The 25,544-nt window shown below is 36.7% G+C and overlaps 1 protein-coding gene across 8 annotated transcripts in view; it reads left to right on the top strand.

Moving 5' to 3' along the window:
• The first annotated feature begins 1,750 nt into the window (after positions 1-1,750).
• Rbms3 (RNA binding motif single stranded interacting protein 3) overlaps positions 1,751-25,544 on the top strand; it is a 662,520-nt gene continuing 638,726 nt past the window's right edge. For all 8 annotated transcript variants that reach the window (XM_047530655.1, XM_047530658.1, XM_047530657.1 and 5 more), the window contains exon 1: positions 1,751-2,009. In XM_047530655.1, the coding sequence (XP_047386611.1) occupies positions 1,935-2,009 (75 nt within the window). In that variant the 5' untranslated portion in view covers positions 1,751-1,934. The remainder of the gene's footprint in view (positions 2,010-25,544) is intronic.

The raw sequence follows: 25,544 nt of genomic DNA, 5'->3' as shown, positions 1-25,544 counted from the left end.
CTCTCATGCAGCTTCCAGAAACCAGTTTCCCTGAGTGGAAGCCAGCTGCTTCCGGGGTGGTAGGGCTTGTACATGGACGGAAACCATGTGTGCATGGTGCCCCAATTCTGTGTTCTTGGCCAGGAAGCTGGATTTGTACCAGGAACCTTTTATCTGAAAAGTTGACTCTGCGCTCTGGAGAACTGAGCCAACTTGACAAAGTGGAGAGGCAGAGTATTGGTCTGCCCACGCTTCGGGCATGCGTGAGCACTCCCAGCAAAACACAGCTGGCACATCTAATTTTAGCCTCGCCACCGCCTTGAAAAGGGACCCTTTAAGGAAATATATTTTCTCTGAAACAATTTGTATTATAATGTAGCAGCTGATAGACATGTCAGAACATTATTATTGGTGGGGAAAAACTCTGCCAAGTAATTATGATTTTTGTTCCTTTTTTTTTCTTGTGATGATATCAGTAAAACGATTAAAGCATCCCCGAATCAAGAAAATCATAAAGCGAGAGGTAATGGGAGAAACCCTGATCTTATTTATTAAGAAGCTGATAAACTTAGGAGGTTACTTCCTTTTATCTTAAAAACAATGAATATAAGCTTAAGAATTATTATTTCTGATATAATACGGTGATCCATCTACTCTTGCAATGTGTGGCTTGTTAATAACCACCCTGGAGTAGACCCTAACATTTCCTCCATGCGTAGCATCCTCCATGTCTTCAGAAAGTGAAAGATGAGTTTCTCGCCTAGGTCTTGGATTTATCTGGCTTCCGTGTGTAGACAGATTTTGAAAGTGCTCCAAACACACTTGATTTCCATTCATCTAGTAAGGTTAGGACCTCTGTCTTCAGCATTATTATTATTGCTATTGTTTCTCCTTTCTCCTTCCTCCCTCATCTTCTCCTCCCATCCCGTGGTCTTCTGTGTTTTGTTCAGCAGTGTGGCTTACCTCAGAACTTGGCAGGAAAAGAAAAGAAGGCAGCTCTTGTGTGGGGTAGATGGAGGGAGGGATAAGAAATAATCCACCGCCTGCATTTGAGTTCTTCAGGTTCAGTTCCAGCAGCAGCTGCTCTGCTGCAAAAACTGCTCTGCTATTCCAGATAGCCAGCAGAGGGAATCGCAACTTTGCTGGCAGCAGGGGTTGAAGCAGCGTTTTTTTTTTTTTTTTTTTTTTTTTTTTTCTTGGAGGAAATACTGCAGCCTTCTGGACTGCGTACGCTGCTCCCTGGAGAGGCTCTCTCGGTTCCACCCACTGGCTGGAAGGAGGGGAAGTGAATGAAAGGACAGGACAAGCCCCGAACACCATGTCACTCTGGGAGGGAGACAGCAGCAACTAAGCTGTGCAAGGTTTTCTTTTTTTTTTTTTTCTTTTTCCCTTTTCTTTTTCTTTCTTTTTCTTTTCTTTTTTCTTTCCCTTCTTTCTTTCTCTTTCTCTCTTTATTTTTTTTTTTTTTTCCTTTTTCTTTAAGGTGGGGAATGAGACAAACAAGAGACAGGAAGCTGATCTGCAAGGATTCGGAGTTGTGCTAAAAGGACTTTGATTTTTTTTTTTTTTTTCCCCTTTTACAAACGCTGGCAATTGACATCACTACAGACAGCCTGCTTAGAGAACAAACTGCCTCATCCCGAGTGGACCCCGGCAGCTGGGAGAAGCCAGTCGAGATCTGAAGAGGCTGTCCGGGGGTTTTTGTTGTTTTTTTTTTTTTTTTTTGTCCTGCAGATCTCACTCCCCAACCTTTTTTTTTTTTTTTGGTGTGTGTGTTTTTCTTTTGTTTTGTTTTGTTTTTATATTCTTGCCGTGTTGGAACTAGCAAGTGGTGGAGTCTCTGAAGCCTCATCAGTCATCGGACTGTCAGGAATAGTGGTTTAAGAGGAAGCTCGGCCTGGGGCACTATACCCTGTCATCCAGTTCCCTGCCTCGGAGATAAAGATTCCAGCTACATGGGCAAACGCCTGGATCAGCCACAAATGTACCCCCAGTACACTTACTACTATCCTCATTATCTCCAAACCAAGGTATGGCTCGAGCCACGGTCTGGTAATCAGCGTGGTATCGCTCTGCACTCGGGATGGGAAGCAGACAGGCATGCGAATTACTATTTAACCCTCACCCCTATCACCTCTTCCTGCTTCTTTGAAATTGGTAACATACCAATGGAGTTAATGAGGCAGAGGAAAATAGAAGAAGAAAGCAGCAAACCCGGAATTGTAGCTTTCTGTTTAAGGAGTGATAATAGTTTCACTCGAGTTCCTTTGTTATTTGGCAGCATAATGTTCCCTGTATCTGTTGAAGTCCTTTGCAGATGGGCAGGGATTTTAGAAAGGAGATCACAACAGTGATTATCAGGCACAGAAATATAATTTCAGGGACTTTTCTGTGAACTGTTCTTTGTTTGTGGCTCTCAACGGGTTTTTCCCACTGGATAGGACACACCAGGGTGGGGGAGACACAAACTTTTAATCGCTGAGTATGGAATGAAAGAAGGATGTGGGAAGGCATGGGGTGCCTACCAAAGTCTCTTTGAGTTTGTTTGGGTGTCTTTATATTTTTTAGTCGCCTGCATACTTTATTTTATACTGAGGGTGACCAGGATGCTAGAGGCTGAATTAGCTTTCCAATGATGGTCTTCAGTTTGGGACACTCTGTTTTTCTCTGTTAGTCACCGTCAGGAGGCCTGGGTCTTGCAAAGGCATGGAATGTAACTGCTAATAATTGGACTTGAATCGGTTAAATACTTTAGGCTTTGTGTGCATGTGCTTAAATGATCATTAGGGGCCCATGTAACTAAGCAGTGGGCAGTGCCAACCCTGAACTTTATCCTGCAGTTAAGACATGACAGACTCTCAGGTGTGAAATCACTGCTCCAATTTGTCAATTAAATTGGACTTGATGGTGGAGGGCGGGGGTGTTACTGGAGTCAACCACCTTGAGTGCACGGATGGTATTATTTGGAGCTGCATGAGCCAGACCTCACCATCTTCTTAATAAACAAATATGCCGAGTGAAGAAGGTGTGCCCAAGTGGTGTGGGCAGCCAGCACTCACTGCTGTGGTTAGGGTTTGGTAATTCATGCTGTAGTTATCTCTCATTTCTTCTGTCTCATCAAACAATGCCCATTTGTAAAGCAGACCCAGGCAGCAGACTTTCAGTATTATATTAAGGATCATTGCTAGCTTTTTTTTTTTTTTCCTCCCACTTGCTCTGTGATCCACCTTGCCCCTCCAAGGTCGACTGGCATTGCTTTTTGCCTTTGTGAGCATTTAGTTTGTGCTGCTGCTGCTTAAATAGACCAGCCCTCCTGTTCAGTGCCTTGAGTTTTAACTCTTTGGGGGATTGAGTACAGAATGCTGCCTGCCATTCCTCAAGGAGATGGCCAAGCAAGGACAAGTTAAAAAGGGGAAATTCACAGTCATTTTTCATCCCCCAAAGAAACAAAAAACAATAAGCTCAAGGGTTCCCTGAAAAATATTGAACATTCCATCCCGTTTACTCACTTGGCTAAATTTTTCCAAATGTTTCAAAAATCATGCTTTGTTTGGGTCCTTCTTTTCTATGATTGTGTATATCCAGAAGAGAAACTTTAGGTTGAAATAAATGACATGATTGTTTTTCTGCATGAGATTTAACCTATTATTAGTATGAAATAATAAATGCTGTACACATTTTATTGGAGATACAGGGTATTGGATGAGCTACACTGGTATATATATATATAGAGAGAGAGTGTGTGTGTGTGTGTGTGTGTGTGTGTGTTTTGTGAGTGTGTGTGTTTGTGTTAGGGGTAAAGGAAGAGAATGAAATGGGAGAAAAGAAGAGAGTCAGGAAACTATAGAGTTTTTAAAAATTTGTTTTGGGGTCCTACGTAGTTCCGTGTTGTGTAGACAGGCAGCATCTGGATCTTGTTACTTCCAAGCTAACCAAAGGCATCAACTTCTGGAACATTTTTAAAGAAGTTAGATCCATTAGGCATCCTAAGCTGATATTCAGGTAATCAGATCAGGGTGGTAGGGACTATAAGATCAGTTACCTTGGGTATCAGTGTAGTTCATATTGATTATTATGTTGTAAAATTTCAGCAGTGCTGGGAAGTTGTTGAATATTGTTATGGTGCCTCTGGAATGACAGACATTATTAATGTTCCTGAAAACTGAAGATGTGAAACTTGCCCTGTTTTGAATCTTGGGATTCAGAAGGACTGGGAGGAAGTGGCAATGTGCAATTGTATTTTAACATGTGGGGACTTTCTGACAGGGTTAATCCTATACAATGAAGCATTATCTTGCCCCATTTAAGAGGGAAACAACTGGGTTATTTCCATAGCACTTTTTGCCCCTTCTACTTTTCTATCTCTAAATATAATAATTTTAAAGAAAATACACATTGCTTTTATTTATCTGGTAAATCTGGATGTAATCCATAAAATCCACTATTCTAGCTTTGGTTTGTGATTACAATTCAAATTTAAAATCATAGGTATTTAAAATAATGCTAATATATAAATAATATTCATGGTTGATAGAATTCTATAGTGGATAAAAATCATATTTGGTGATACCACTCCTTGAAGTGTTCTCTACATTCAGGTGTTCCTTTCCTCCCGATCCATGAGAGATATTTGCTGACCTTTGGGGTTTTGTTGTTGTTTGTTTGTTTTGTTTTGAGTTTGATTTTTTTTTGTTTGGCTTTTGGTGTGTATGGGTGGGAATATTTATTTTAAGGACCTAAAATGTCTATTGTTAGAATTATTCAGGAAATGCAAATAACCAAACTTTCTCTTTCTGTTTAAAGAGTATAATTTTAGATACAGTTGCTGTTTCCTTATGGCAAAACAAAACGAAAATGGCATTTTTTAAAAAAAGGCAAATTTTTTCCATTCCTTAAAATATACATGAAAGTTTTAGGAAATGTCACACTTCCTTGCCCTCTCTGCTCCCATTTCCCATGACATTAAAACCAATCTTTTGACTTGGCTTTAAAGAATAGATATATTTATGTTTTGTCCCTTTGGATAATTTTCCAATACTTAAAATGTTTTATATTAGAACGATCTTCGTGTAAATTAAATAACATGAAAACCCAGCACTTGACTCGTAGCTGTAGTTCACAGACACGTTGCTATACATGCTTATTCTTCCACACCTCTTAGCTGAAAAGATTTTGTTGATTTTCTTTTTGACTAATGTTTTTCCTACTCCCCCTAGGAAAAGGAATTTCAAGAGGGAACACTGCTTTTGATTAAGAAATAATGAGGAAATCTTAGTGACGGCTTATAATATTTAACATGAGACATGACTGTACTTTAAAAATACACTGATCATAACCTGGTGAATTGATATTGTGCCATTGAGAAATAGGTATTTCTCTCACATGTGACATTTGGAAAACTTTAGTTATCTTTATAAAACTTTGTAAGTCACTCAAGTACACCCAGCAAGATTCTCCTTTCTTCCTTTTCCACACCTTTACCAGTTCACCATGTTCCACCAATCCAGTGCAGAGTTCCTAATCATTCCCATCTTACATCAATGCTATATTCCCTTCTCTGGCCATCTGGTTCCCCAGAAGGTCTTGAAGGAAGGGGTTCAGACTTGGGGACCCTCAGATGGTTTTTTCTGGCTGGTGGTATTCAGATTATGTTTGGAGTCTTGTGTGAGGAAGGGGTCAGGTGGAAGGAGCAATCCATCAACTGCACACTGATTTCAGACTGAAGTTTCACCATCTGCAGCCTGGATCCCCACCGGTCTGTAAAAGTCTAGCTATAGTCCAACCAACTGTGCCTTCCAAAAAGCAAACACTTGAAAACACAAGGAGCGAGGAGCAGGCAAAGAAAGAGGGCTGCTGTGGGGTAAAGGATATACTTCAAGATGTGAGTGTGCCCAGCCTCCCAAAGCAAAACAAAACAACCGTGCAACACACTCCTTACACATGGAAATGTACAAAACCATGCAGAGGGAGGGAATGGGTTTAGAATTTCCTTACTACTTCCTGTCTCAGATTTGTATTGATAGCCAGAGTTGGGAACATGCCAGTTGTTTTAAAACAGCCTTGAAAACTCCCAAGTTCTGTTTTCCTTTGAAAGTCTGAAACGTACAAAACTGGTTTTCTGAAGTCTTCCAGAAATTGAATATTTAGGTACAACTCCAAATATTTTCTTTTGCTTCAGGGGGGCAATACGATAGCATGAAACTATGATAAATCCTGTTTGTCTCATTTTACAATGTATAGAATTTTAATTGGTTTTAAATAAGAGAAAAATAGAAACGAGGGACCACTCTTCCTTTTCAGTTTTTCTTTTTTATTCTTCCTCATCTTTACTATTAGTGGGACTGGACACAGTTCTGGGGCACATTTTGCTATATTTTTGGTAACGCAGTCATTATTTTCACAAAATGAAATTTGGTGCCTTACATAAAGGGCATAGAAATATGAAAAGTTCTTTTTTTTTTTGGTAGAATAAATTCAAAGTCAAAGGAAACACTACATATATTTCTTTCAACAGCATCTTTCTACAGCATTCTCCTTTTAATTTCTCTCAATTTTGAAATAAAAACCAATAGAATTATGTAATACAAGTTTATGTCCATGAAGTAATAAAATCTCTTCGAAGGCTGGGAGCAGAGGCATGTGTAGGGAGGGATACAAAACAGGAGGGAGGCATTAAGTTCATTCCAGGTTTCTCTGGCTGCAGGAATTCTGGAGAGCTTCGTTTTTGCACTAATGTGATTTTACACAATCCTTTTTGACATTATCAGTCTTTTTGGCAGAAAGAGGACTCACTCACCATTATGAACATGCCAAATTCTAAGAAAACCAGTCTTTTAAAATAAAACTTTTTTAGTGTCAAACTTTTTATTCAGAGTAAATGGTTGATGTTTATTCACAATTGGCTTCAAGTACTACATTAAAATTGTTTTGTAACAGTCTCATAAGCCACAGCTGTATGTGATTAAATAGTGTAATATCAAAAGCATGTGAGAATAGACGATTTTATGCTATAGCTGCTGCACAGCAAGAGTGCAGATGGAGCTGAAGGGAGACCAAGAGCAATGTATTCATGTGTGGTAATACGTGTATTGAGGATATGTGTTGCTATTTTTTGCAGTAGTGGGAAAATGTTGAACTATTTTGGATGTGCTTAAAATATATACTTTCTGAAAATGGAAACAGATGCCAATTTTTTAAAAAAATGGAGTGAATAATACCATTTAATTAGAAAACACATAGGTACCAAATGGGACTGAAACCAGTGCAAATACAAAAATAAAAATTACTCTTATTGAGCATATATTCTAAAAGTAAAAGTGAACTTCTCATTTGTGTTTTGAAATTATAAATATGCCTCTTTCTTGTGTTTTCTGTGTTAATCTGTGGTGCTACCGTAAGGCCATCTTGAGACCATATATCTCTAAAGAAAACAGGGGTAGATAATAAGTTTCAGCAACTTAGATACAGCAAAATAAGCAAGAGTGTAGTTCTTTTTAAAGAAATTTGAAACTACATTATTCAATTTTGTATGATGGCACTGTCATTGCCAATGTTAAGAAGTACAGGGCTGGGGTTGTGGCTTGGTGGCAGAGCACTTACCTAGCATGTGTGAGGTGCTGGGTTCGATCCTCAGCACCACATAAAAATACATAAATTAAAAAAAAGGTACTGTGTCCATCTACAACTAAATATATATATATATATTTATATATATATACATTAATATATATATATACACATACATACACATATATAAAGAATTACTTATATATAATACTATGTTATTACTATATATATATAATTACAAAGTTACACAAGGCCATGTGACTTGGGCTTCTATTTCTGTAGCAGAGACATTACAGTAAAGAAGTTTCTGCTTTATATGTTTGCTGTGCAGTATTTTTGAAATAGTATTCATTCATGAAAACTATAATCTCTAGTTTTGCAGAGAAAGCTTATCAAATTGGCTATTGGTTTTCAGATTTCAGACACTAAAAAAGAACAAAAAAAGAATGCTGATCAGAGGTGAATTGAATCTTGTTTTGTCTTTAATTTTATTTGCTTGCAAGTTGATACTGGCAGAAGATTTGTGCACATTTAACTTTTAAAAAAACTTTTCTATGTAGGCTTATTGATTAGGAAATAAATACCATATGGAATCATTTACATGAATTAAGTTTGATAATTCAGAACATCAATCTCTAGCATCAAATTCAAGAGTTTGGATAATAAACATTAGGACATGAATTTTATTTTTCTTGAGGATATTCTCTGGCTTCTGCATCAGTGCACTGGTTTCTGGGTTGTGTTCATTCACTAAGACCACTTCTAGATTTGACATTTTTGTAACTCTTGATTGACAGGAGTGAGCCTTCTTTGGTACCCTAGTAGTATTGAGAGGTTGCTTGGGTTTGTGCCATTTCTGAGTTTTTGTTTGGTTCCTCAATGCTTTTTACACAGCAGATTCAATATTGCTTTGCCAACTCTCTAGTGATTTTGACAAATTTAACTGTCAGTATCCTTTGCAGTGTCTACATCTAGTACACTGAGAGAAACACATCCATCACTTGGGAGTGGGTGGAGAGCAGTTCCCAGGGGTGGGACAAAATGACAGGCATCATTTAATCATTATCATTTCAGGCTTTGTTATGGTGGTGAACAGTTTTCTCCTATGAGTGGGTAAAATTAGGGCTCCTCTAAAGGCCTAATAGTGACAGTGTGGTGCTTCCCTTTTTCTCATTTAACTTCTTTCTATTGGTGGAAGAAGACCTCTTAGTTATGTCTAACTTTGGCTAAACCAGATGAACTAGAAGGAAACTAGGCCTGCATGCTAAAATACTCACAACTCTGCTATCAGGAATGAGCACAGGAATCAGTGTAAATATAGAAATAATAGATACACAAAATTTTATTTTAACTGGAGTTTGCAACACCTACAAATCTCTGAATATCAGTCTTTAAAATCTAAGTACAAAATACTATAGTTACTATCCGTATTATAGCAACTATACATAGTAATATATATACTATATATGACAGGAGGAAAATGATAACATCTCAAGGACATATGAACAAAATAATCTTTTCTTCTTTTTCTCACTATATACCCTTCTCCCCTCTCCAAATTACCTGTAAACCAAATGAATAGAAGCAAATGTCAACTAATATCCAATTTTAATAGTTTACTATTGCGGTTTTGAAAATCCTATATTATTTTCAACCAGTTTTGTGCATGCATGCCTATTATGCTTGCCATCATTTTGTATACATTTGGAGCATGAGATGGGGAATGTAATCCTCAAAGGAAATTCTTTGTTTCTATTCATATGAATTGGCGTGTTTGTTTGTTCTCCTATAAAATGGGTGCAATGAACTCCCAGCCCTGACAACATATTACAAAGACACTGCTACTGGAGGTATAGTGTTGCTGAGTGTTCAGAGAGGGGCTGTTATAGCCATGCTGTCATTGCTGAAGCTCCATTGCACATTCTTATCTACTTTATTGCAGACCCAGCTCTAAGGGAGCTATTCTGTCAGTTTTAAACAGAAAAGTTTAGAAGGTCCCCAGATGTGTTAAAAAGCCATTTTTACTTGCTGGAGACTAATCCTTCACTACATATGATGGAGAAATGTTTATACTACATCAAAGGGTTAAAAAAAAGTAATTATGTTCCCAAAGTTCTAAAAGCATAAGAAATACAAAGCGAGGTGGCGGAGGGGAGAGGAGGGAAAGAAGAAGAATTGGGAATGAAGTTGACCAAATTATGCTATGTGCACGTATGAATGTATATCAAAGTGCATTCCACTTTTATATATAACTATAATACATCAATTAAAAAAATAAACAGAAGGAAGACTAACGGAGTAGAGGAAGGGGATCAGGGAAGGGATGATAGGAGGAGAAAGGGAAGGACTGTGATAAAAGTGTAGCAGACTATATTATAGACATTTATGAATTTGTCAAAACGAACCCCACTATTATCTATAAGTATAATGCACGAATAAAAACATCTTTAAAAACTACAATCAGCAACCATAAAATATGTGTATTGTATATAAATGTGTATGTGTGTGTGTGTGTTTGTGTGTAAAAAGGCTTAAAGGAATTATATCAAAGTCTCAAGGAAAAAAAGAAAGTAAATGAAATCTCAGATTTTGTTTTATGAAGACTAAACAAATACACTAGACTGGACATACTCACAAATTAACCATGATAGTGTCCATTCCTGTTGGGTGGAAAGTAAGGTATAGTAGGAGAAATGTAAATCTAAAAATGTTCTAAATATTAGTGGTAATAGCTTTTGGAGCTGATTTTTAATATATTTTAGAATTACCTTTCCCATGAACTCATGAGACCGAGAACTTGGAATTGCACTCAGGATGCGATGGGCGGATGATGACTGTTATCCCATTTTTGTCAATGGTGTTCAAGCTGTATACGAACAGTACAGACTTTAGTGAGGAGTTTGAGAAGTCTTATTGCTTTTTATCTTGTGTACTATTGTTTCTTTAAATCATTTTTTGCTGATTGACGACAGTTCATTGAAAAGGAAAGTGGAAAATGGATGCTACCCGATTTGTAGAACTGGTTGTGATATTTTGAAAGCTTTCCTAAAGTAGGGAAATCATTTTTAAAGTTGTTATCATGTTTAGAAACTCCCAAGTTTATCCCTTTTAAAATTTATCAATCATACAAACTGGATGTTGGCACCATGAATAAAATTTAAAACTAAGAGATCTTAATTTTAAGCAGACATTCCTTTTCATTACCAATAGTCTCAATTACTTGAAATGGATATGAGGCCTGGGATGATTCTGGTGACATCATTTATGAAGAGTTCATCTCCATATACTTTAAAAATTTTAGAGATTGTTTTCTGGGATAACAAACCAATGGTACAATAAAACTAGGATGTTTTGTTTCATCTTGAGAGATGAGGAAACCCTGTTGAGTTTTCTTTGATTTGCTGCTAGACTTTGACAATCCAGGCATAGGTCTCAGCTTTTGGCCCCTAAATCTCTTGTCCAGTTCCAGACACCCCCAGTTCATACTGTGCCTTCAGAAACAAGAATACTGCGTTTTAAATCTAAGGCAGGTAGGGAATTGTAAAAGAAGAAAATTCTGCTATTCTTTCCTACATTTAACCCCCAAATTTTACCACTGGTTTAAACTTCATTTTTCACATGTTTAGAACAACTTGGCTTATAAGCAATGGAAGACTTTTGCTTTAAGACTTGTCATGTTTTGGTTTGTTTACAAACACAAGAGAAAAAGACAGAGGGAATAGATCAGTGAACATGGGAGTATTTTTCTCCAAGTTTTATGACATCCTTTAACAAAGGTAGAAGTTCAGGATCATTTTAAAACCTATTTTCTGGACATTTTTGGAGACTCCAATACCACATACAAGCAAACACATTAAATTGCACTAACATTTCACATCAAATTTAATTTGCTTGCAATAAAATACTGAAAAATCTTTTGTAATTTTGTTCTTGAAATTCTCTGAGTACAAGAAAATTCATTTAATGTATGTGTTCCAGCGAATTTGGGGTTATCATCTTACATATGTGGGTGTTTTTGCAAAGTGAGAAAAAAAAATCTATCCTACAAATCTTTTTGAGGTACAAAGATATTATCAAAGAACTAAGTGAAACAATAAATACAATAAAATTCACAATGTATAATTTTATAGATAATCACAAAAGTGTTCATTAATTTTTGTTTTATAGTTTTAGTTTAGAGAAAAAAAGCATTTGTTTTCATTGTGTGAGTTTCTTGGGGGTACCTAAAATATTCAGAGCATTTTAAAAGCTGGTTATGCATCTCACTGTTGTGGCCTTTTGACTGTTAAGACATCTCTTTTTTTTTTAGTATTCCCAAATTTCTGGGGAGAGGCACATGATAAAACTGCACAACATATTGGAGCATGTCATTGACATTCTTGGGCTAAAATATCTCAAAAGCAGACACATTGGATTGGATTTTGTCAGTGAGAGCAACTAGAATTTCCAGGTCTGGGTGCCAGGTTTGCAAAATATTTTATTGCATAATTGGTGGAATTATTTAATAGAGACAGAGTTTACATGTAATAGGTGTTTCCCTGAGCTCCCAGCTTAGCGGGACAGGCAGGAGGCAAATCAATAGCACAACACTTTTGCTGTGGTAATAGTCCTTCTGTCCCAAAGTATGATGGTGATGATGGGATTTTTTACAGGTATTAAAACTGGCACATAACTGTAAATTCACTCTCTGCCCTAATCCCAAAGAAAAAAACTCTCATAATCACCCCAGGTTATATTTCTCCACCTAATCACTCAAACTTTTCTTCCTAGCTCTCTAGGCAGATTCTGTTGAATTGTGTCAATAGTTTCAGTAAATCAATTCTTTAATCTCTTGTGTGTGCGCACACACACACACACACACACACACAAATTTCTGAAAATCTGCAGGGTTATTTTAATGTTTCTTATTTTCTCTGAGGCTAAACAGTCACACAGAAATATAGAGGGGTGAAGTGGACTTAAGGAGTCACATAACTGCTTTTCTCAGTTTTAATTAATTCAATTGCTGCTGGTTGGTAGCACCAAAGGGTGAATATTTCAAAAATTTTTTCAGAAAGGTGAATTTTACCAAAATAATACTAATACTTTTCACTTTGTCAAGAGAGGTATCTTCCCATGATCTGAATTCTATTGATAGCGTATTACAAGTTAGTTATCTGCTTTCTTTCTGCTGTTATTCTTGATAGCATCTTTTAGAAATTTTGTTGATTGATGGATTCTAATTTTTCCCAAATCATTTCATAATAGTTGTTTATACTGTAGAGAGTCTAACGATCCCCAAAGCATTTAGTAGTGAGGTTGTCAATACTGTTAAAAAATAATGAAAAGATGACAGTTCTACAACTTTAATTTAACCAGTGATTTATGAGGAGGAACCAGATAGATACAAGAAGAAGGAACTGAAACGAGGAAGACTAAAATACCAGGTTTTAATAAATTTTTGAAAGTTTCTGGAAGTGGATGACTTGTTTCCCTTTCTAAGAGCAAAAAATAAGAGCTGTCTGGCAAAGAAAAGATCTTTTGCTAATAGAGGAACCATTTTTAGGAAAAATTTAATGAGAGTATAAAACATAGTGTGCAGGAGTCATGTAGCTGAGACCTTTGGTGTCTTGTAGAAAAAGAATGCTAATGCTAATGCTGTGCTTTGGTTTACTGCAGGTAAACAGAGCTTAGTAAGACCCAGCGTTTGCTTTTGTTGTTTTGACCAACTCATCACCAGTTCTCAGGGAGGAACTGTATAAAAGCCTTCTAGGGGCTTTTGATTGGAAAGAAGAGTGCTTTTCAGAAAGAGGCTTTGGAATCAAGTTTTATCAGGTATTTTTAGAATTTCTGTATACAAGACATTCATGTTAAGTCTGATAGTTTCAAAACCATATTTTTGAGCACTGTCATTGTTCTGTTCACCACGAAGGGATCTGGTTTCATGGTAGAAGAACCAATCACATTAGTTATAAAACCAGCAAAGATGTATAGACAGGAGAATCACACAGAGGAAACTGCTAACCAGGCAACAATGATATATATATTTTTTGATTTAATAGACACACATCATTCAGCAGCTTATCTTTATTTTTTCCATTTTTTTATTTTTTATTTATTTATTTTTATTTAGCTTTAACTTTTTACAGACTGCATTTTGATTCATTGTACACAAATGAGGTACATCATTTCATTTCTATGGTTGTACACAATGCAGATTCATACCATTCATGTGATCATACATGTATACAGGGCAATGATGTCTGTCTCATTCCACCATTTTTCATACAACAATGATATTTGAGGACTGTTAATTCGCTTGGGAACCCAAAGAGCAAGTCAATAGAGAAGGCGTGTGTGATGGTGCTTGCTTGCTCTGGGCTCTCAGCACAAGCTTTTGTTAGAGGATGGTGACTGTTGAGAGTGTCTAGACTTCAGTATGGCCCAAGGAAGGCTAGCTATTATTATTTTTCACAGTTCATCCTTTCTGCAGTTTGGTACTGCTTCTCTATCTTTATTCTATGCAGCATGACTCTCTCATGTGATCTTGCTTTTACATTTTGTTTTATATGTCTCCCTGCCTTGTCAGGATATATTATAGCTTCTACTCCCATCCCCCTTTCCTACTTACTCCCATTTCTCCTATTTCCACCTTTTCCACTATTGGTTTTTCTCCCCTGCACCCTGACCTGCCCTCTGGTCTTAAACTTCTGTTTACTTCTTGTTCTCTCAACCTTCACTCCCTTCTTGTCTTTGCATTTTTCATTATTGCTTGTATATTTTACATTCCTTTCCAAGGCATAGTAAGATTGGGAGATTGGGTTTTGTCTTTCTCGACCCCCTCCCCCCGCCCTTTCTTTTGGCTTGGTTGTAAACTTATTTTTGGCTTTTTGAACATGTCTATTCTCAATCCCGTTTCTTGGAAGGAGAGTACTACACAGTTTCCCTACAGAATTAACTAAATATACATATGACTATATATAAATGCAAATAAATAAAAATACATATAAATACATAAAAGTATATATGAATACATATAAATATTTATAACTATGTATAAATATGACTACATATATATATAGTCTGTGAACAATTTGTGGAGTAGGATCACAGTGTTTCCATCTTGAAATTCCCCAGCAGAATCTAGTACAGTGTCTGATGCTGACTGAGATCATAACAAAAGTTTCTTAAGAACGAATTGATCTGTCTTGTCCTGTGCATTTCATGTTATTCTACTTGAAAGGCAATGATTTTAAAAACTAGAGCTGCTTTATATCATGTTCGCTTCCATGATGTGCATGTCAGAATGCATTCTGTGTACCAGAAATGAGCCTTTTTAAAGTATCTCTCTTTGACTATCTGGATCGATGTGATCTCTGCCCACCCTACTTTATCCCCTGAAATATGTGGGTCACTGGGGCAGATACCTCAGGGCTCTTGGCTGGAGTTAGGTTACATTCTTAACTAATGAAACAGAACACACTCTTATAGTAGTAGGTGAACTAAGCCAGAAACTGTAATAGAAAAAAGAAAGAAAGGAAAGAAGGAAACTATGATAGTGCTGCATTCCAAGATGCTGGCAAGAAACTCAACACATGTGCCAACTCAGAGGAGGTAGAAGTGAATTTCAAAGACAGTGTATGTAGCTGGTATTTGGAACTTTGGGATGGGAATAAGCAAGTAGGCCAGAACTAAATGGTAGTGGTGGTGGTTTGGAGAGAACTTGAGAGGCAATTCCTGAGCAATGGCCAAGAATATCATCCTTTATATGTGGCTTCCTTTCATGGGTTTGCAGAAAGTTGGATGCATCAGAAGATAAACTTCCCTTAAATTGCTGAGATGGGCAGAGTATTAGGCACATCTTTTGTCAGTTTTGCTTATTCAAGATCAGGATCTGCAATAACACAGTCATCTTTTAACTATGAATGCCATATACCTGTTGGGTTTTTTGTTAAATCAAATACCCCCACTTCTTTTTAAATTTGAAAATGGTTCAAAGATCAGCTTTGAGTGACAGAATTCCTATTTTGGAGACCTTTACACAGTTTCCCTATAGAATGAACTAAACTGGTACAAAGCCATGTCCATAGGAATTCTGGTACAAACTGCAAATCCTTCCTTGGTAAGGAACATATAAAAACAATAACCCGTTGTGGCTAAGAGTACAAAAGAAGATTTTGATTTGGACTTCTCATGATATTTCCAAAGTTGTGCTGAGTCTCTTAGGTTTGGTCAGCAATTTTTTTCCTCTGTCATATTATTTTGTTGCATTGATTTGTAGAAAATGTACTTCATATATTCATAATTACTCAAAATTTAGTGAAGTGTTCTATAGCAAAGTGATACACATACTTTGAATATCTAGGGAAATAATTCATGATACATGATAGTACAACCATCCAGAACTCTATGAAATAATCAATATTAGTAGCTAGGCCATGTCCTCTAATAACATAATTCTATATGTTCATGCAAACATGCAATTGGAACTCTATACTATGTTCAAAGTGCAGCAGCAGGCAAGAACAATTTTAAGCAGCCAAATCTTGCTAATATACTAAAATTCCAGAGAAATATTTGTGTCTTAAAGGAAAAAAAAATTTCCAGAGATTTTGCACATTGGGATTTTTATTTTTAGACTATTATTTCGAGAATATGCCCACTTGTGTTTTTTGATAACCCTTGTCTATTGAATTTACTTGGTGCTACTTGATCAATGTTAGGTAATAATGTGAAGTATCAACTAAGCTAAAAAGAGTACTGATTATATTTCTTTCTTCCTATAAGTAAAGCCATACCAAGAACACATATTTCTTTTTCTTTTTTTTTTTTTTTTTTTTTTTTTGGGTGCTGGGGATCGAACCCAGGGCCTTGTGCTTACAAGGCAAGCACTCTACCAACTGAGCTATCTCCCCAGCCCCAAGAACATGTATTTCTAATAACATTTAATTGTCTTCATATGTTCGTATTTCACTGAATTTAATCACATCTTTCCATGTCTGATGCCTGAGTTGCACACACTTCTTTGGAAGCTCAGGGAATTTTTCCCAGCCAAGGTCCTCTGAAGATGATTCTTACTTTGATGTGTGTGAGATGGGAGTAGGGAGCTTGGTTCAACACACTAGAGCCAAATTAGCAATTTCTCTTTTTAGAACCAGAAGACTTGGCCATTCTTTGCCTATGCTTAAAAAGTTACTGATATATAATATGTCATATATATTCAGTATAAGAAGAAACATCTCGACAAAGTCTGGGAAAGGAATATAATAGAAATTTAAACAGTGGTTTGGTTGTGTAAAAAGACCCTGAGTGTGCTATGGTTCTGGGAGGACAATTCCTTATTCTATAACTTGTTTTCATATCATTTCCCCAGGATTTCCTTACTTTTCTTTTATATTTCAGCTTCCTGTTATTTCCTCCCATCACAAGAATACTTAGTTATTGAATAAAAATGTCTTCAGGATCAATTTTAGACGAGTAGTAATGCATCTTGGTGTTCTGCAAAGAATGCTGATGTATTAACATATTATGAAGGTGATAAAATATAAATAAGAACCATTTACTCAAAGAGATTGTTATTAGTGATAATGGTAAGGAGAGGCCAGCTAAAAGGCTTGGAATTGACTTGTTACATGAGCATAATGGCTCACAGAACCTTATGATGGATCAGATCAATGCTATTCATTCAAACCTTTCTTTGCACTTCTATTATGTTTCTCAGTATCCATCTCTGAAATCAGCTGGACCAAATCATACAGAGATTTGCTTTCAATATTTCTCATATTTCCTACATGAATTTTTTTTTTATTGTTGCTCTGTTTTGGAAAGCAGTGAAAGTCTGTCCTGGCACTATAGAAAACTCAGTCTGCAATCAAAAATGAATATATTGGAAAATGGTCTGTTTTTTTTCATGGCTACATTTTACAATACTTATATTTTCCTCATTTTAGTTTCCAGGATGCCTTTGTCCCCTAGAGTAACTAAATTAGAGGGGAGAAGAGGTGTCATTTTCTTGCAACCAGCTCCCAGAGTGTCAGCTTCTTCCTTTTCTAGAGTGAAACCTCATGTTTAAAAACTCTGCGGGTGAGGCCAGCACTGGCTCTGGGTGTGGTATTAGGTTTTAGCCAGACAAGTCTCCAGGCTATTCAGTGTGGAATGAAGAAATTGAGTTTTCTTTTAGTTTTTCAGCCTAGCATTGGACTTTCCAGTATTGTTTGAATTTCTTCATATTTAACATAGCTAAACTTTAATTTTCTTCTCTTGTTAATTTTCCCCAGTTACTATGGTGGCTCTCAAGTTCAAAACCCAAGGACCATCTCAAAGGCCTTTAACTTGAATGATCCCCAATCCCTGCCTTAGCAAGAAGGAGCTACATAATAAATTTTAACTGACTAAATGATTGGTCTTTCTGCATGGAAGTTGCTATTCCATATCTAAACCCTAGCAACACCGAGGGATAATTTTTAGATACTTAACCACTGTTTCCTCCCTGTAGAAGCTCCCATAGAAGAGAATCCTTGTCTATTCTATCTATATATTTTTCTCAGATCCTATAATGTTGGCTGAATATTGTCAGCGATAGTCCATATTGCCTGAGTAAAGACGGAATGGTCTTATTCCCTTGACATCCTTTTAATTGATTTCATAATCTTCAGAGAAGTTTAATAAAACCCATTCCACACTTATCTGTGATTCTCTTCTAGTTTGCTATGTCCTTTCTAATTTAAAAATATTTCACTTGCAATTCCAAGATATTCACACAAAGCTAAGAAGAAACTGTTAAGGTGAACTTTTCCTCTGGCTGTTAGGTAATTTTCCTGTAAAATATTTGCTTTCTCACACACTCACACATTTACTAAACCCAACCTAGACTTAATAAAAAAAAAAACAGGTATCTGAATGCATCTTCATGCTGCATATGTTTGTTCTGGTGACATTTTGGGGGAAAAAAGGAAAAAAAAATATTTTTTTCATTGTTTGTTGACTTATGGAATTATAATATGGTCCAGCTCAGTACAGTCTCCATTCATTTTGTGTCCTACAGTTATTAAAGTGTTTACAGGAAGTAAATGTCTCCATCAGTACATGTGCATGGAGCTCTCCCTTAAGTCCACAATGCATGGGATGCTTTGAACAAGACAGAAGGAGGATATAATGTGATTCTTACCCTTCAGAAGCTGAAAATTTACATGAGAAAATAGAGATGACTCATGAAACAAAGAAGAGGAAGTAGATGCTTGGTCACCTCACATTGACTTTAATTGAAGAAAGGGAGAGTGGACCAGGAGGGATCCTGAGTCAGCTTCCAGGTGGGCAGAAGGATTGGGTATTTGATATATTGTTTAAGTCAGGGAAGGTAGGGAAGGTCTTCCTGCTAGAACAAGGGAGAACCATGACCCAGGAATGAGGCTGAAACTGTCAGGGAGACAGGATGGTAAGCAAACAGATTTAGCTGGAACAGAGCACCGACTTAAGAGACACTAGGTTTGATGGCCAAAGAATAGTGACTGCTGAAAAGATAAAAGAAGTCAGAAAAGAAAATAATACTAATAATTGTTTAATCTTTGAGCCCAGAAAGCTTTTAAAAATTTCTTTCCAAATCCATAACCATAAAAAAAAAAAAAAAGGTTAGGGTTTTAATTCTTCATGGTTATTTTGAAATTCCTACATTTTGACCAGGGCAGTATTTATAAATATTCATATAGCAGAAAGGCTGCCACAAAGAAAAGTAAAAAGCAAATAAATATTGTTATAAAAAAGGTTTGCAGCACATACTACTAAAGTTTAATACTGTCACACATATCTAAAAAGAACAAATTTTAAAAGTTTTATACTTTAGACATAAAACATGCTTCTACAACTCAACAGGAAAAAAAAAAAGGAGTGTGGAGAGTTCCAATAAAAAAGGAGTGGGGAGAGTTCCAATAATAAAAGTTCATAAATGAAGAATAGAAATAATGAGCCTGCAAATGTGTCAGTCACCAATAATCATTGAGATGATAAGTAAAGTATGAGTGAGATATTATTCCCACTTATTAGATTTATAAAAAGTCAAACATTTCCTAACAACCAGGGTGGATCAAGATTTAGGGCAATACCCCTCCCAGACATGTTCATACTCAAGGAAATATTACCAGACAGGTAGATTTTGAATCTAATTGGAAAGGATGTATCAAAAGCTTTCAAATCAAACATGTCCTGCTGTATAGCAAGGCCAATTATAGAAATGATTGCAAAAGTATATATGCACAAATATGCTTGTTGCAGCCCTGTTTTTAGTAGAGAAGGTTTTTAAGCAACCTATATATCCATCAATAGGAATAGATTAAATGATGTTGTAACTTTTTAAAAAATATCTTTTAAGTTTATTTGTGGGCTAAAATGTACTCATGATTCTGATCCAGGCATGGTATTGTATATTTACAAAGAACCATTATGCACAAAATCAATTAATATAGATATATTGACTGAGGAAAATTCCATATTGTTAGGTTAATAAAAGTTTCAAGGCAGTTTCATAATATGATTCCAAACCTCCCTTCACAGACTGTGTATACATGTGACATACATGGGGAGTGCTTTGAATTGATTACTAGGGTTTTGCAAGATGTGATGGAGCAGAAAGTAGCATTTAGGTAGTCAAGCTAAACCTGAATCAGCAGATAAGAAAGCACACAATGTATGGTAGCAGAGAAAAATCAGTGTGGAAGACGTCACTAAGACAAGAAAAGTTAATTTCCCAATTTTAAACCCTGGCGAGATGGGACATCAGATGAAGAAGTGCTATGGGAAAGTAAAAAAGAGAGAACAGAAGCAGGATCCAAATCTAAGACCAAAAACACAGATTTAATATCATCATCACTGAGGTGACATTTGAATTGATAAACATGAACATGATTACCAAAATGATGATAAAGCCACAGTTGTAGGGAGGGAAGACCTATCTCAGAACTTGAACTGGAGAGCTTTATTCTCCCATCCTATCTCTTCTATGCATTTTTTGACTCATTATTTAAGATTGTCCTCATATGATGAGACTCTAAATGTTAAGAAAAGAATTAGTAACCAGCAAGAATATTTGAGTGAGTATCCTAAGAAAATTTAGAAGAAGACTTGTCTTGCAGACACATAACCCATCTAAAGTTTGAATTTCTTTCCCAAGTTTTTGTTTTATTCTTAGCAAGCAACTGTCCCTGGATATTCACTTCTGGTTTTATTCCCACGACCCTTTTGTGGGGATCATCCCAATTTTTAAAAGCTTTCTTCAGATGGAGCAAGACATTTGGCTGTGTTTCATTTGTTTCTTTGCTGATTTGAATGATTTTTGTTTGTTTGAATGACCAATCAAGTGTTATATGTGGGATTTTTTTCCCTGCCTCAGATTATAGTTAAGACATTGGTTTTTATTCTTTACATGCATAAGAATCCTCTGGAGGACTTGCTAAAACACTGATTTATGTTTCCTTCTTTTAGAGATTTGGACACAGTAGGTTTGAGGTGGGGTGTGGTCACTAAGGACTATTTCTCCTGGTCTCCTAAGTGATGCTTATGTCTCTGGTCTTCAAACCACAGGGCAAATATACTGACTTCATTTTTACTTGTTCCTTTTACACAAAAATACATACATCTATGTCACTAAGTACTAAGTTGAAATTTATTAATGGTGGCACTTTTTGACTCTTAATATGTATTATATGTCCACTTAGCTAAATTTTAATTTGCCTATAATGTAAATAACTGTTTCTTTTTATCCCTCCTGATTCTGGTCTCTTCAGACTTTCATGACATGACTAAAGTTGAGATCTGAAAGGGTACACATTGACTGTTCCCCAGAAAACTGGTAAAATCAGTTTGCCTTCTGAGAATTAAAATTAACTGATTTTATCAGTACATGCTGAAAAATAATATTTATCTGCATACATATGAATATCTAGTTCAATCAGTGATCCTTGAGATGTCTGATGGAAGAATATGCTACAGAGGGTATTTGGTGAATGTACACTGCCCTGGACAGGGGAGAGGAAATTTGAATCTCAAAGTTCAGACATTCTTGCCAATGGAGAGAGGTCCTCTGCTGTATGACTGGGATACTTTACCAGGTCTCAACCCAGCCTGGGGAAAGAATCCCTCTCACCTGTCCATTTCCCTGTCCTTGAATTACATTTTATCAACAACCTTCTTATGTTTTTATTTCTATGAAATGTGAATATGTTGATCGTAAAGGAATGCTTGCTATTGTGTATTGATAGATTGACTTTCTGGTCTATATGCTTTAATCTGATTTGAGTTGATTTAAGTGAACATCTCCAGGATTCTTGTCATCTCATTGTAAACGGAAAAGTTCAGTTTCGAAATCTTCAGGGTTGGGAGAACAACCATGGACCACCATCAGCTCACCAAGGCAGTCAAATAGTGGGTCCTCTGAAAAGCCCATAGTCATGCCCCCCTGGAAACTCATCTGCTCTTCTGAACACTTTACCTGCTGTTCATTTGTTCATTTGCTAGAAAGCAGAGTTATAGAATTTTACAAAAACTGAAAGGAACTTTGAAATCATCAGGGCTAGCCCTTTCATTACAAAGTTGAGGCCACAACCTTCCATTGGTGTCTGACTATCTCCTGAACCTGGCAATTGACATGATTCAAAAGGCTAAAGCACTGTTCAGACACAGTCCACAGTGTTGTGCAGTGCTTCTCTTTTGTGATACCTTAGTCTGAAGCGTGGTGCTTGGCATTGGGTGCAGGTGCTAACGTTAGAATGAGAATCCATCAAACCTTAACCTCTAGGCCCCTTTCCTTACTTTAATTTAAGAATCACATGTGTGCATTATAAGACCTGTCTGTTTTGCTTACCTTTAAAAGTGAACTTTCCTTTCATTGCATCTCTCTTTATAACCTTTGTAGCACAGGATGACACTTGATAAAAAATGCAAAGAATAAATCCTGTTGAGATGAATGCATGCTTAAGAACAGATCAGAGGGAAAAAATATACCCCTGAGCACCAAATAAGATTTAATGAAATCTGGACTTTCTGCTCTAATACACACAAAGCATAATTCAGATATTTATTAATTAATAAAGGGGGATAGAGAAACTTGTTTTCTCTTTCATAATGAACTCCTAATATTTGTTTATGTATAGTCTGTTATAATGGGAAGCAAGTGATCGTAAAAACCTTATTCTATCATTGACTATTTCTTTTGGGTTTCAGTATTTTTTTCTTTAAGAGATTTGTTTGTGAGAATTAGGGATAGTATATGGAAGTTGCTTGGTAGATGGTATTTGGTATGGACTTGAGGAGTGGTAGTTATATTTATGGAATATATCAAAAGCTAAGTTGGAGTTTAGAGTGGATGATAAGATTCTGAACAATGATGCAATTAACAGCACTGAGGGAATATATCCAGACTCACCACTTTTAGCCCTGCTTCCACCGCCTTTGGCCTTCCACAGTATCACAATCCTGCCAAGCAAGCCCTGCCCCTGGTCTTGACTGACTTAACTGGGGTCATCATAGCTCTAACTGTACCACATAGATGATCCGAGGAGTACTTCACTCACTGAGGCATGAAATGTGGTCATCAGGTCACTCATACTAGCAGGGCCCTGAGATCTCCTCAAGATCACCTCAGGGTCTGTCTTTAGCATTTTCATAGAACTGAAGTATCCTTTAATGGCCCTCAGTTACTAATTATTCTACTTGATATTTCTGTATGCCAGGGCTCTGTGCTGTTTTATGACAAACTCTGGCTTCCCACCATTGTGCATATCCATCCCCCTTGTAAATGAAATCAAGTCCCCTCCTACCTCACTAACCTGGGCTCTCCTTTCCTCTCTCCTGAAATTCCCAGATATGGCACTTTGTAAGACGTGACTGTCTTTTCTTGATTTTGCCACCATGCTAGTATGTATCTTCAGTGACAACTTAAAAGGTCATCCGAGTTTGCCCTTTAGAAACTACCCTTAACTACTACCCACCTGGCCCTGCCCAACTCTGATCTCATCTCCTATCACTCTTTCCCTCTTCCCCTCAATTGCAACTATAGTGAACTTCTTCCTCTTGATGTAACATGCCAAGAAGGCCTTTCCAGTCCCAGGACCTTAAGGAGAGCTGTTTCCCTTGCCTTAATCCCGCCCCCCACCCCCTCACCTTGCCCAATCTTAATGTGAATGGATTCTACTTGTTTTTCAGATCCCTGCTTAAACTTCTTCACTGATCACTCAGTTTAAAAGAAGCCCTTGGCCAAATTCCATTGTTTCACCATATTTTAATCTTTTTAGTTCATATACTCCTTATTGCTTTTTGATATTTTTCTTATTTATTTTGTTTACTATCTGCCTCCCCTATTAAGCTGTAAGCTTCATGATAGCAGGGGTCTCATCAATCATGTTCTCTTCTATCTTCCCAGAACCCAAAACAAGTGCTGGCACATAGTATGTGCTCAATAAATATGGTCTTTATCTGTATCTGGCTCTGTTCTTACTTTCCTGTGTCTGATTGTATCCCAGAATAGTGATTCCTTTGTCTCTGATAACAAAAATTAACCTACTTAACTGTGATATATTGTCCAACTTCACTCACCCACCTACCTTAGCCAGGAAGACATTAATAATTGACGCCTGTGTCCACAACAGCCTTGGGATCCTCATAGGGTTGCAGGAGGCACCACAGCTTAACCTGACCCTGAAATCAAAATGACTTGTCCATCTTTGATCCTTAAAGTTGTTCCTGGATTTCCATTCTCCTCGAATTGGATTGATAGCACCTGTAATGAATTATCCACATCCTCTTTAAGTGATTTTCCAGAGGAAATCATTTAGGGAAAGTTTGCTTTTCATTTTAAAAACACCTGAAGGAAGTTATCAAAATAATAAACTATAGAAATTCAGAGTTTGGGTCCCACTACAGCTTAGCAGCCACAGAGTGACCAGAAGGAAAAGGGAACATGTATCAGTTGGTGCAAAAACACATGAAAAACAAAGACCTGTGTTAACACATCTTGGTTTTTTTTTCCCCCCCCTCTTTCTTAGACCTTTAGAAACCTCTGTTCTGAAAATTGCAGCATCTGGGTTTGTGTGTATAGCATCAGAGTGGAAGGGTTGGGGGAAGGTCAAGATCTCTTCAGTGTAAATATTGTTGCATTGTTTATAGCACTTATGTTTTGTGTGAGTTCAATTTTAGTTTTCCTATTGGAATACTAATCTCTTACTAGCTAAAGCTTTGATTTAGCTGCTTATCAAGGTGCCAGACAACTCTGCACAAGGTGGACTCCTGACTCAATCTCTGAAAAGCAGTTATTCCTTCCAAAACTAAAAAAAAAAAAAAAAAAAAGTCTTGATTTATTGACATTATTGTTAGCATTCACCAGAGACTGTCTATTAGCACCTTCGGATTAGAACTCCGTGACCTCTGGTTTCTATCTTAGAGGCTCACTTCTTATGATTTGCTTTGCTTTTAGTTAGCTAGAATTTTTCCCCCTTTGGGTAATAAAATCATTTACTTTTCCCTACAGTCATAGAAACTTGACTCATACAGAGTAAGTATTTACTAAATATTGAGCCAGACTAATAATTGATATTTAGTGTTATCGATAAATACAGCAGAAGCTCAGATTTTGCCTCCCTTCTGCATTTTTGCTAGAACCAGAGCTATGTGATGTGTCTTCATACCTGAGGGAGAAACATGGATTGCTTCTGAGGAATGTCTTGTCTTTCTTGCCAGAAGGCTGGTTTCAGTTGATTAAGTCTAGGCTCTCTCTGCTTGAGTTTGCTTAGGATGTTTCTCTGTCCCATCTCTGTCTTTCAGGTCTTGCTCACATTTTGTCTCCTCTTTGAACAATAGATTCAGAGATTAAAATAACCATTCCCTGCGATTCATCCTATTTCATCTTTTAGTCCCTACAGCATGCAGCAAGGAAACCTTGCATCTTGTTGCTAAAACAAAAGCTATATTTGAATTTAATCTGTTTAAAAAAAGGGAAAATATACACAATTATAAGGAAACTTACTCTTTAAAAAATA

Source organism: Sciurus carolinensis, chromosome 17 (assembly GCF_902686445.1).
Source record: "Sciurus carolinensis chromosome 17, mSciCar1.2, whole genome shotgun sequence".
Lineage (NCBI taxonomy): Eukaryota > Metazoa > Chordata > Mammalia > Rodentia > Sciuridae > Sciurus > Sciurus carolinensis.
The sequence above is the reverse complement of the archived record's forward strand: the minus strand, read 5'-3'. Positions and strand labels throughout refer to the sequence as shown.